Genomic DNA, 11,331 nt, shown 5'->3' on the forward strand with positions numbered 1-11,331 from the left:
TCCATAAGAAGACTGGACCTGCGTACATATTGTAATGAGTTTAGGTAAAGTTACATTTTATTTGGTCATATTTCCATATAATTGGTTAACAAATTGCATTAAAAAGCTTAACATGTTGTTGCATTGTGTGTGTGTGTGTGTGAGAGAGACTAACTTTTTCCTCTGTCAGGAATACAATGGTGGCTTTAGTGAAATATTATATATATATATATAATATATAAAATATATATTATATATAAAATATATATATATATATATATAATATATAAAATATATATTATATATAAAATATATATATATATATATATATATATATATATATATATAATATATATATAGGTCCAATATTTTAAAACTTGAATATATATATATTCAGGTTTTAAAATATTGAACCTTTATTATAGTAGACGAATCCCTATGATATTCCCAGAATAAATATTAGAAATATCATTAAATTATGCTTCATGCATTGGATTTATCTGTTGAAAGGACATTTATTGTTTGGACACTTTCTAGACTTTTTCGTGACCTTTTTGACCTCCAGAGAATATTGAACAGTGACTCATGAATGAACTCAGGCTCCTTTCGTTACATTTTCATTACAAACTTTATTTTCATCCCTCTTTAATCTTTCTCTTCTCATTGGACTTTGATGTTCCGTTCTTCACTGTGACCCGTCGATCCAGTCCCACAGGTGGACCGACCCGTCCGAGGCGGCGGAGAGCAGCGTCCGAGGCCGCTCGGGGTGCCAGACGTGGGCGGTGACGAGGACGGCGGCGGCAGCGGGCTGTGAAGAAACGGCGTGCCCGCGGTGCTCAAACAGCGGCGGGACGTCCCGTGGCTCAGTCGGCCAGGCCGAGGTGTCGTAGATCCGGACGGCTGCACCGAAACCTGCACGGAGAGACGGGGAATCGAACTGACGGGTCACGTCTGGGAGGTTGATCCAAAAATGTGTGGATTTGTAATAAATAAGATCGTAGCAAAAGTTTATATGAGCAACTTTTCTCTCTAGCTTCATTTTTATACAAGTCAATGTTTGCCTTTGTACGGGACAAAGCTAACCCTTCCCTTTGTTTCCAGTCCCTATGCTAAGCTAACTAGCTGGTTAAACTCACCCGACACCGCGATGCAGCCGTCCAGCGCCGGGGCCCACGACACGCCCCCCTCCGGGCCACGGCCCCCCGGCGGGACCTCCAGCCGAGCCCGGCCGGCGGCCCCCCCGGGGCTCCTCGTGTCGGACACCACGGCCCGCCCGCACGCCGACAGCCTGACGACGGCGCCGCCAGGGGACGCCTCCGTCTGCCAGAGGGCGGGGTCACCCGGGGACGTCGGTGGGGGGTGGAGCCGAGGCGGGGCGGGAGTCCGGGTGTCGGCCACGTAGACGTTCCCGTTGGAGCAACCGGCGAGGAAGACCGCGTCGCCCACGAAACGCAACGAGCTCAGAGGTTCGTCCGAGTCCGTCTCTGTGCGTTCATCACAGAGCGTTATGGCCACGCAGACAGACGCTGCGCTGGAATGTTTTACCGTCACGGGTTCATAAACTCTTGTTACGTGTAACTGCGAGCGTTACCCAGCGTGTAGAGGACCTGACCCGAGGTCAGCTCAGTCAGACGCACGTCGCCGCTCGCAGCGCCGTGAAGAACCTGAGAGGAGCGTGTAGCCGCGACCCTGCAGACTGCGCCTGGTAAGCTCCTCCTCCTCTGGTTACTCCTCCCCTTGACACGCCCCGTCAACTTGATCGCGTCTGTCATTGGACGAAGAGACGCAGTTTTTATTCCACATTATATTATGAATTTTAGGCATTTCTTATTGACTTTCTATACTATGACCTGTTTTATTAAAGTTTACGAGATAATGTATATTATTACTTTTCCTATTTCATTTTAAATTGTTTTGTATTCTGGAAACTTCAACGTCAAATTATCTTCTGTTGACTGGAACTAACCGCTGTCGTCTCCTCCCACGCTCCACACCTGCAGGTCGGAGGTCAGCCCGTCGTTGGTGACGATGCACCTGCAGGAACAGCGTGACGTGAATCCAGGAAACACTTCAAAGTTTTACTAAATTACATCTAAATGAGTTTGCATATTGTGTACAATATCTGTCCGTGTATACTTTCTATTTGTTTGCACACACACACACAAACACACACACTAAATGTGGCTTTCAGAATAAAAGCACAAGCTTATAACGAATAAACGGAGGGAAACTCGCCTGGTTCCTGGGACGTGAGTGAGGCAGCGGACCGGACCGTCCGTGAACCCACCGTGGACTACTTTGAAGTCCCGCTCTGCACAGAGACCCTGAACACAACAGCACACAGATTAGAGGCATTAACCCACATAAGGACGTTGTGTTTGCACGTGTGCAATAATCTCTCTTACCTTATTTTCATCAGCCAACAGTTTCCGAGGCAAAAGCAGCTGGAGGATTTCATTCTTAGAGGGATGGAATCCTGCGACGCACACGGCTGGAAACACAAAGAGCTTCATTACCGTTCACATGCAACGCTCGCAAAACATTATTATTACAAGAGAAACAAATACAGTCTGCTTACTTTTGAATTTGCATTGAGAGGTTTTTGAAGTGTAATATTTTCTGTATTTAATGAACTCACTCTTCCCTGAGGTCCACTCCAGCACCTGAGTGGGATCCTCCAGCTGATACACATGGAGGTCTTTGTACCTACAACAAGAGTAAGCACGTTATCTACACACTTTTACAACATTACACTAATATTTCCAGATGTACGCGCCATTGTTAGCTTGAGTTAAGTCTATATTCACATTTGAAGGTTGTATTAATGATGCGCTACTTCAGGGACAAGTAAACACACCGTAACTATGGAATACGGTTTATTTTTCTTAGCAATATAATCCACTCTACAGATCGTAATGCATTTAATGGGAAGATTCATCGTCAGGTTTCATAACTTAATAAAAGCCGGACTGAAGGAAACGGTTCAAACTCTTCTCACGTCTTCATGGACTCCATGAACCAGTCGTCCAAAGCATCCTGGAAGTCGGTCGCTTCCATCTCGCTTCTCATTGCCGCTTCGGTCCAAATCCGTTCATCTGTTCACTTCCGGGATTTCTTCTTCTGCAGCTGCTTCAGTGGTTGATCCAACCGGAAACAGCGCCGCCTGCTGGACGGAAGCTACCGGATTCATTTATATATTTATTGTTTAAAGAGGGAATTGTTTTACCTTTTAACAGTTTTCTACATTAAATGTTCAACTACCAGAGGATTATTATTACGGGAATAGTGTATTAAATAGGACAAGTACTAAAATACAAATACATACATGAAGTACCAACATGTTTTACGTAGAATAATGTCTGAATATTATCATTACATTACATTACATTACATTACAGGTCATTTAGCAGACGCTTTTATCCAAAGCGACTTACATTACACTTTAAACCCATGGCATTTTTCACATTTTTGCCCGGGGAGCAATTAGGGATTAGGTGTCTTGCTCAGGGACACTTCGACATGGAACATGGGGCAGCCTGGAATCGAACCAACAACCCTGTGCTTCCCAGCACACCTTCTCTAACCCCTGCACCACGACGACACCATCATTATCACTTTAATGATGAAGGAAAAGTGGAGCTCAATTTAATTAATTCATAGGCTGCCAGATAACTTGATCTTATTTAGTATATCAGAATGAACTGTTTAGTTCATTTTCCATTAATACAAATCTGTAAAAAGTTACTAAATATTACAAGTAGAATATTAAATACGATCAAATATAAAAAGCAGCTGAAAAGTATAGTGAAATAATATGAACAGAACTTGATATTATGATTCATAGTGTCACGGTGTGGTTCACTTCCTGTCTTATTTTGTAGTTTTCTGCCACTCGTGTCCCCGGGTAACTTCACTTCCTGCCTTGTCTCGTCATCCCCTGTGTTCGTCTAATAGTTTCCACCTGTGTCCAATCACCTGCACCTCCCTTGTGTATTTAAGCCGTGTGTCTCTTGTGTCACTTGTCGCGTCATTGTCTTTCGCCACGCATGTCTTTCGTCTTGGATCGCCGTAGTCTCTTGCCTGTGTGCGTTTGCCCCGTTTCCTGTGTTTTTTGACCCTTGTGACTATTAAAGTCTTTTGTTTCCCGCAAGTCTGCGTCTGAGTCCTGCATTCCACCCCCATCCCTGACAGAATGACGCGACCAAAGAAGGGCTCAGCAGACCCGCTGCCAGACTACGGTCCGGACTACCTGGACGTAAGGAGTCCCTTCTGGCAGCGGAAAACAAACTGTGTTTTTGGTCCCAGGAGCTATCAGCTCGCCTGCCTCGAGCTCCGGGACCTCCTTAACCCTAGGAGGAGCAAGCGGAAGAAGCGATCTCCCGTTCCCGCTGGGCCGCCGCAGCGTTCTCCCGTTCCCGCTGGGCCGCCGCAGCGTTCTCCCGTTCCCGCTGGGCCGCCGCAGCGTTCTCCCGTTCCCGCTGGGCCGGCCCGACTCTCAGCCATGCCCCCGACCCGACCAGTTCCGGCGCCACGCTCCATGCCCCCGACCCGACCAGTTCCGGCGCCACGCTCCATGCCCCCGACCCGACCTGTTCCGGCCCCACGCTCCATGCCCCCGACCCGACCAGTACCGGCCCCACGCTCCATGCCCCCGACCCGACCAGTACCGGCCCCACGCTCCATGCCCCCGACCCGACCAGTACCGGCCCCACGCTCCATGCCCCCGACCCGACCAGTACCGGCCCCACGCTCCATGCCCCCGACCCGACCAGTACCGGCCCCACGCTCCATGCCCCCGACCCGACCAGTACCGGCCCCACGCTCCATGCCCCCGACCCGACCAGTACCGGCCCCACGCTCCATGCCCCCGACCCGACCAGTACCGGCCCCACGCTCCATGCCCCCGACCCGACCAGTACCGGCCCCACGCTCCATGCCCCCGACCCGACCAGTACCGGCCCCACGCTCCATGCCCCCGACTCGGCCAGTCCCCGCTCCGAGACTCAGGCTCCCTCCCTCCCATCCCATGGTCCTCTCCCACCCTCCCGTTGGTGATTTGAGGGCCGTCTGGGATCCGGCCCTTGAGGGGGGGGGGCTACGGGGTGGGTTATGGGGGGGGCTGAGCCGCCGCCAATTGCGGAGGTGTTCCGTGTCCCCGAGGCGGAGCCGACTGCGGAGGTGTTCCGTGTCCCCGAGCCGGAGCAGACTGCGGAGGTGTTCCGTGTCCCCGAGCCGGAGCCGACTGCGGAGGTGTTCCGTGTCCCCGAGCCGGAGCCGACTGCGGAGGTGTTCCGTGTCCCCGAGCCGGAGCCGACTGCGGAGGTGTTCCGTGTCCCCGAGCCGGAGCCGACTGCGGAGGTGTTCCGTGTCCCCGAGCCGGAGCAGACTGCGGAGGTGTTCCGTGTCCCCGAGCCGGAGCAGACTGCGGAGGTGTTCCGTGTCCCCGAGCCGGAGCAGACTGCGGAGGTGTTCCGTGTCCCCGAGCCGGAGCAGACTGCGGAGGTGTTCCGTGTCCCCGAGCCGGAGCAGACTGCGGAGGTGTTCCGTGTCCCCGAGCCGGACCTCACTGCGGAGGTGTTCCGTGTCCACGAGCCGGACCTCACTGCGGAGGTGTTCCGTGTCCACGAGCCGGACCTCACTGCGGAGGTGTTCCGTGTCCACGAGCCGGACCTCACTGCGGAGGTGTTCCGTGTCCCCGAGCCGACGACGACTACTAACCCGGACGTTTCCCGTGTCCCCGAGCCGACGACGACTACTAACCCGGACGTTTCCGGTGTCCCCGAGCTGCCGACGACGACTACTAACCCGGACGTTTCCCGTGTCCCCGAGCTGCCGACGACGACTACCCCAGACGTTTCCCGTGTCTCAGAGTCTGCCATTCTAGAGACGTTCCGTGCCCTGCAGTCGCCGCTCCGGAGCCGGATTGGTGACCGCCCGCCGGGCCGACCCCCAGAGGCTCCCCGCTCGTCTGGCCGCCCGCCGGGCCGACCCCCAGAGGCTCCCCGCCGGTCGGGCCGCCCGCCAGGCCGCCCGCCAGAGTTTCCAGGGTGGTCCGACCAACGTCTCTGGTTTCCCTCCCCACCCACCCCTTGTTCGCTCTAGTGTTGGCCGTCTGGAATTCGGCCCTTAAGGGGGGGGTACTGTCACGGTGTGGTTCACTTCCTGTCTTATTTTGTAGTTTTCTGCCACTCGTGTCCCCGGGTAACTTCACTTCCTGCCTTGTCTCGTCATCCCCTGTGTTCGTCTAATAGTTTCCACCTGTGTCCAATCACCTGCACCTCCCTTGTGTATTTAAGCCGTGTGTCTCTTGTGTCACTTGTCGCGTCATTGTCTTTCGCCACGCATGTCTTTCGTCTTGGATCGCCGTAGTCTCTTGCCTGTGTGCGTTTGCCCCGTTTCCTGTGTTTTTTGACCCTTGTGACTATTAAAGTCTTTTGTTTCCCGCAAGTCTGCGTCTGAGTCCTGCATTCCACCCCCATCCCTGACACATAGCATCATCCTTCCTGCAGAGCTCCATGTCCTTTTCTCCTCCTCCGGTTGTCCTGCTCCTCCTGCTGTCTGAGAGGAGCGATGTTGAGTCACTCTCAGAGAGACGACAGCTGCTTGATTTGTAACATATCTGTTAAGGTTTTATGTGTTATTGAGTCAATTGTTTACAGATAATAAACAGAAAATATAAAATGTATAGCATTTTATGATGTATTTTTTAAGTGTATATTTACAGCACTGTCCTGGGATTCCCAATAATTATCTGTAAATACACACGTAAATATTTTACAGTAAAACTGTTAGTTATATTTAGTAAAACTACAGGAGGATTACTGCGAAATCATAATACGCTGTAAAACTATCAGAAATTAATCTCAAATTTACCTTTAACATTCTTTTTCTACTTAATGTTGTTTTGGGAGAAGTTGTGAGAACATCCTGTCAGGTATTTATGTTTTAAAAAAGAATTATTGAAAAATCAGGTCGATAAGTACTGGAATCCAAATTCATTGGAGAAGATCTAACACACCTGAATTATGACGACCAATCAGAGAAGGGCATCTGTGACGAAGTACTCTGATGTTAAAAAGAAGACAAATACCACAGTGTAGAAATACTCTGATACTAGCAAAGAAACAGTTTTACTTGCATTCAGTGTTGGTGTTGGTGCCCCCTGTGGATCAACGTGGTATTGCGCCACAGCGCAACTGCAGCAGGTTTTTTCATTATAATCGGAAGCTACAAAGTAACCAGCACACAGGATGAAATAAGAAGTTAAAAGTATTAAGTATGACTAAAACTACAAGTACCTTTCTCCTTTTATTCGGTTAACGTACAAAAAAACTCACCAAAAGAAGACTTCAGGCCACAAACACAATGCTGCTCGAAATCAACAAAAAACACAGTACACATTCACTCATATTCTAATTTATAATAATCTGTACCGAGAGGATCCTCTGAGGGACATGAATGTTCAGAGTGGATTCAGTAAAAATCACGTTTTGACCAAGTTGATCGATCCAAAAACTCAAGTTTTCAGGCTCCTTTGCTCTTTAAACTTGGAGCCACACAACATTTGTAGCGCTAGGCACACAAATCGTAGTTAATAATACAACTTTTACTTTTTCAATTCGGCATCTGTACAACTAACCCAGTCCAAAAATGTGTATTACTTATAAATGTTCATCTTTAAGGGAAAAAGGGGGTTTGTAAGTCTAGTGAAAACGTGGCTGAACAGCTGCTCGCTCTTCAATAAACACGTGTGTGTTTTTGAATCAGCGTCACACGCTTCTTCTCGTCAGGTGACGTGAGGTTTGCTGGAGCTGTCCTCCGGCAGAGCGTCAGTCAGTCCTGAAACAGAGTGCGATCTTATAATGGATCCTCTTATAATGGATTTTTTTAAAATACAGAATTTTGATAGTAATTTTGATCATTTAGTGTTTTGATTTTTCTAAAATAATACAATAAACAAAAATGCTCTTGGTCTCCATTTGATCTATTTATCCCTGTTATATTACTGTTTAATAGCTTTTTATAGTTTGATTTCACCACATGTTGGTTAACTTTCTAAATGTGTTCTTCTTGTTTAAAAATCTAAAAAAAAGAAAGTGTGAAAAAAGTCACAGCCTTTAATCAATAAAAAGGAGACAAGAGGAACGTGCCCTTGTTACGTTCACTGACCCGTGGGACGTAGCAGACTCTCCGGCCTCAGGCCTGGTGCTTCCCACAGACCCACCGGAGCCGAGGCTGCTCCCTGAGGTCCGTCGGCTCGTCGGCTGAGAACCAGCTGCACTGGCAGGCGAAGGCCCGAGAGCCCCCGCTCCTCCTCAGCCGGGCCCCCAGCTTCTCCCGGTCCGGGACGTTGTTCCTTCACAACACACACGCACGCACACACAAACAAACACACACACACACACACAAGTTTGCGTCTCGCGTCCCAAGGGGAACTCAAACGGGAGGGAAAAGAAACGGAGACACATGTCCTCAGACCCACCTGAGGAACAGGTAGTCGCAGGACGGGTCCCACGCGCGGTCGTCAAACGTCAGTACCCGGAAGTCGCAGGACGTGCACCTCAGCTGGTCACATGACCTGCGGATCCGCGATGGTGAGATCCGTGTGGCGACGGGAGCAGAAATGGGGCGGGGCGGGAACTCACCTCTTGGACGTTGCCGTGCCAACGCCGCTCGCGACGGCGCTCCCGCCGACGAAGACGGGGCAGCACCTGGACGAGCAAAACAAAGACCGAGTCCCACTTGTTTACGATGCGCACGTGTTTACAACACAAAAAAACTCTTTGGGAATAACAATCGTTCATCATTATGAGTCAATGATTCATTTTACTTCGGTTCATTGTTAAAAGACAATTATATTCTACATAAATCCAATAGTTTATAACATGCTATTGTGTATGCACAGTGGTTTCTCTGTTCATTCTTGCTTCTATGTTTGTATCTTATTTTATTCTTATATTGCACCAATGCACCAAGTAAAATTCCTCTATGTGTAACATATGTGGCAATAAATGGCCTCTGATTCCAATTATTATTCCCACTTGTACTTCTTTTATATCTTATTTAGAGTTGATTGATGAACTCACTTTCTCCCTCCTGACTGAGCGGAAGGCTTCGTCTCTACTTGGGGTCCTTCGGGAAACGCTTCCCTCTGGAATGAAACCGCACAGTAAAACAACACGTTTGTGTTCTAAAAGGATCTCAAGTTGCATTTACTTTCATGTTAAAACTAGTGACTTTATTTTTGCTGCAAAGCGAAGGCAAGAAAGAAAAACCTTTAAAATACTCAAAGATGTCTAATACTTTACGGGGGAGAACGTGTACTGCACTTGTTTGTGAGATGCCAAAGTTACTTCATGTAGTTGTATTTCTTTGAAGTGAATGAACAACAAAAAAGGGAACTATTAATAACACCTAAATAAAAAACAACAGGTGATTCCCGTTATTTTGAATACTTTTAACTTCACTAAAAATGTAACTTGGCTTCTTTCAATTCACTTTTATCTTACGTGCATATTTAGAAGCTGACCACGCGGAGAGAACTAGAACGTGACAGCGTGTATTTGTACGTCTCGTACAAGAGGTACACGTGAAGTACACGGTGGGGTACGCGTGAAGTACACGGTGGGGTACGCGTGAAGTACACGTTGACCTTGAGCTGAGGGAAGTCCTCCTCCAGGAGTTCCTCCAGAAGAACGTCGATGTCGGCGGCGAGGCCGGGGCTCGTCGTCCTGAACCAGAGGAAACGGAACCGGTCAGAGAAGCTTCACCACGCAGTAAATTCCGACGTTCGCTTTAAAGGAGCCTGCGTTACTTTAGGGTTTATAGAGCATGATACAGACTATTATATTATGAACTATACAATGACAAGGTTACTATTAGTCTAGGATGTAGTTATAGAGGCTGATGAACAACATTATAACATATTATAAACTGTATAATAAGGTGAATCTGCGTTTAGGATGCATAGAGCCTGATACACAACATTAGTTGACGTTGAAGAACTTAAAGCCCTAGAACATACAGTTCATTATCGAGTGTTATAGTTAGCATTAGCTAGCATTGGCTAGCTAAATTATCATTGTTTACTTGTGTTTTATTCTTCCTGCGTTGTCTCTCCCGCATTCTCCCGCCGTCACGCGAGCCGAGGACGAGACGGAGACGTTGCGACAGAACTTTTGTTCGACTTCGTCCAGCAGTTCGTCCAGGTCTGCGTCTTCGTCCATGTTCAGGGGAGCTAACCCCCGCAGCAGCTAACGCTAGCCAGGCCACCCGCTAGCTCTCCCGTAGCGTTCGTCGTTGCTCGGTAACGCGAGAATGGACCGGAAACGGAGCGACGCCTTTCAAAATAAGTGTGACAAAATGATTGTGACGTCAGCTCCGACGGAGACGGACTTTCTTCGACAGTTTTGTTGCCTTAATAAAAAGCTCGTGAATTAAGACTGTATGACCGCTGGATTCCTGTATCGTTACATTCGGCTGTTGGCGTGACTAAACGTTTCCTTACATTATTGTACATATAAGTCATGTGGCATTAAGGAAATACAGTCACTCGTTAAAGCCGACGAGCTGCCACGTCTGAAGAGACATTTAAGGTTTAAATGTCAGCGAAACACTATCGGCAACGTCCGAGAGACAGAAACAAGCGAGAAAAAGATCCGTCGTTGTCGGCAGGATTCGAACCTGCGCGGGGAGACCCCAATGGATTTCTAGTCCATCGCCTTAACCACTCGGCCACGACAACCAACGACAGAACCTCCCAGATGGACCAACTTGTCCCAACATGGTCCAACTGTTCTTCAGGCTCCTCCTGATGCTGCGATGCTTTCTGGTGTTTGGAGGAAACTGTGACGCATGCAAATCAATTCATCTTGTTCACACCTGCTCAAAATATGACATTAGCACTGAATATTGTACAGAATATTTAGTGTATTGACTGGGAATGCAATTAATCCAGTGTCTCAAACTGGGGTTAGCAAGTTATATTAAATACATACATACATACATACAATACATGTGCATACAACACATTCTGGTGAAAGATAATAAGAGCTGAGAGAATTGAGAGAATCAGAGAATCAGAGAATTAATAGAACGTAACAACAGACACAAAACCACCACAAAGAGACACGGAACCAGAACAAACAGGTCAACAGCTGTAGAGTAACGTATGTATACATTGATAAAGCTTCAATTTATTTTATGAATATTATTGATTTTATTTTGACAGTTTAATGTTGTATAATGTATCATGTATTTTTTAAGGATGAATATAAACATCAAGAACGCTTTTATAAAGGTTATAATAGTAATACCATTTTGTAAAACTGTTAATTATACCATTTAACCACC

The 11,331-nt window shown here is 47.8% G+C and overlaps 2 protein-coding genes, 1 long non-coding RNA gene and 1 other non-coding gene across 6 annotated transcripts; 1 reads left to right on the forward strand and 3 right to left on the reverse strand.

Moving 5' to 3' along the window:
- Positions 1–588: 588 nt before the first annotated feature.
- wdr73 (WD repeat domain 73) lies at positions 589–3,112 on the reverse strand. 2 transcript variants are annotated; one of them, XM_040165126.2, is made up of 8 exons: positions 2,978–3,112; positions 2,618–2,685; positions 2,385–2,470; positions 2,215–2,303; positions 1,946–2,013; positions 1,571–1,744; positions 1,116–1,463; positions 589–891 (listed from the first exon to the last, which is right to left on the reverse strand). In XM_040165126.2, the coding sequence occupies exons 1-8, from the start codon at positions 3,046–3,048 to the stop codon at positions 665–667; spliced, it is 1,131 nt and encodes a 376-aa protein (XP_040021060.2). In that variant the 5' UTR covers positions 3,049–3,112; the 3' UTR covers positions 589–664. The 2 variants fall into 2 exon arrangements, with proteins under 2 accessions (XP_040021060.2, XP_040021059.2); XM_040165125.2 differs by having other exon boundaries at positions 2,558–2,685.
- On the forward strand, positions 2,464–3,241 carry LOC120810528 (uncharacterized). Its single transcript, XR_005710242.2, has 2 exons — positions 2,464–2,696; positions 3,106–3,241. It is a non-coding gene; the product is annotated as an uncharacterized LOC120810528 (long non-coding RNA).
- A 4,036-nt stretch (positions 3,242–7,277) lies between these two features.
- On the reverse strand, positions 7,278–10,789 carry cfap418 (cilia and flagella associated protein 418). 2 transcript variants are annotated; one of them, XM_078094321.1, is made up of 8 exons: positions 10,663–10,789; positions 10,069–10,319; positions 9,632–9,710; positions 9,066–9,130; positions 8,625–8,690; positions 8,462–8,557; positions 8,149–8,335; positions 7,278–7,818 (listed from the first exon to the last, which is right to left on the reverse strand). In XM_078094321.1, exons 2-7 carry the CDS (start codon positions 10,203–10,205, stop codon positions 8,176–8,178), a joined length of 603 nt encoding a protein of 200 aa, XP_077950447.1. In that variant the 5' UTR covers positions 10,206–10,319; positions 10,663–10,789; the 3' UTR covers positions 7,278–7,818; positions 8,149–8,175. The 2 variants fall into 2 exon arrangements, with proteins under 2 accessions (XP_077950447.1, XP_040021063.2); XM_040165129.2 differs by lacking the exon at positions 10,663–10,789 and having other exon boundaries at positions 10,069–10,525.
- trnas-aga (transfer RNA serine (anticodon AGA)) lies at positions 10,642–10,723 on the reverse strand. Its single transcript has one exon. It is a non-coding gene; the product is annotated as a tRNA-Ser (tRNA).
- Positions 10,790–11,331: the final 542 nt, after the last annotated feature.

This window comes from Gasterosteus aculeatus, chromosome 20, assembly GCF_964276395.1.
Source record: "Gasterosteus aculeatus chromosome 20, fGasAcu3.hap1.1, whole genome shotgun sequence".
NCBI lineage: Eukaryota > Metazoa > Chordata > Actinopteri > Perciformes > Gasterosteidae > Gasterosteus > Gasterosteus aculeatus.

What these genes read in the sequence shown, in the direction of transcription:
- cfap418 (XM_078094321.1), bottom strand. Translation starts at nt 10,205, where the DNA reads ATGGACGAAGACGCAGACCTGGACGAACTGCTGGACGAAGTCGAACAA. An exon ending in GCAGGAAGAATAAAACACAA is followed by an intron (nt 9,711 to 10,068) that starts GTAAACAATGAT and finishes CCTCTGGTTCAG; the next exon opens with GACGACGAGCCCCGGCCTCG. An exon ending in GGCACGGCAACGTCCAAGAG is followed by an intron (nt 8,558 to 8,624) that starts GTGAGTTCCCGC and finishes GCGGATCCGCAG; the next exon opens with GTCATGTGACCAGCTGAGGT.
- wdr73 (XM_040165125.2), bottom strand. Translation starts at nt 3,048, where the DNA reads ATGAGAAGCGAGATGGAAGCGACCGACTTCCAGGATGCTTTGGACGAC. An exon ending in CTCTCAATGCAAATTCAAAA is followed by an intron (nt 2,471 to 2,557) that starts GTAAGCAGACTG and finishes TTGTGTTTCCAG; the next exon opens with CCGTGTGCGTCGCAGGATTC. An exon ending in ACTCACGTCCCAGGAACCAG is followed by an intron (nt 2,014 to 2,214) that starts GCGAGTTTCCCT and finishes CTGTTCCTGCAG; the next exon opens with GTGCATCGTCACCAACGACG.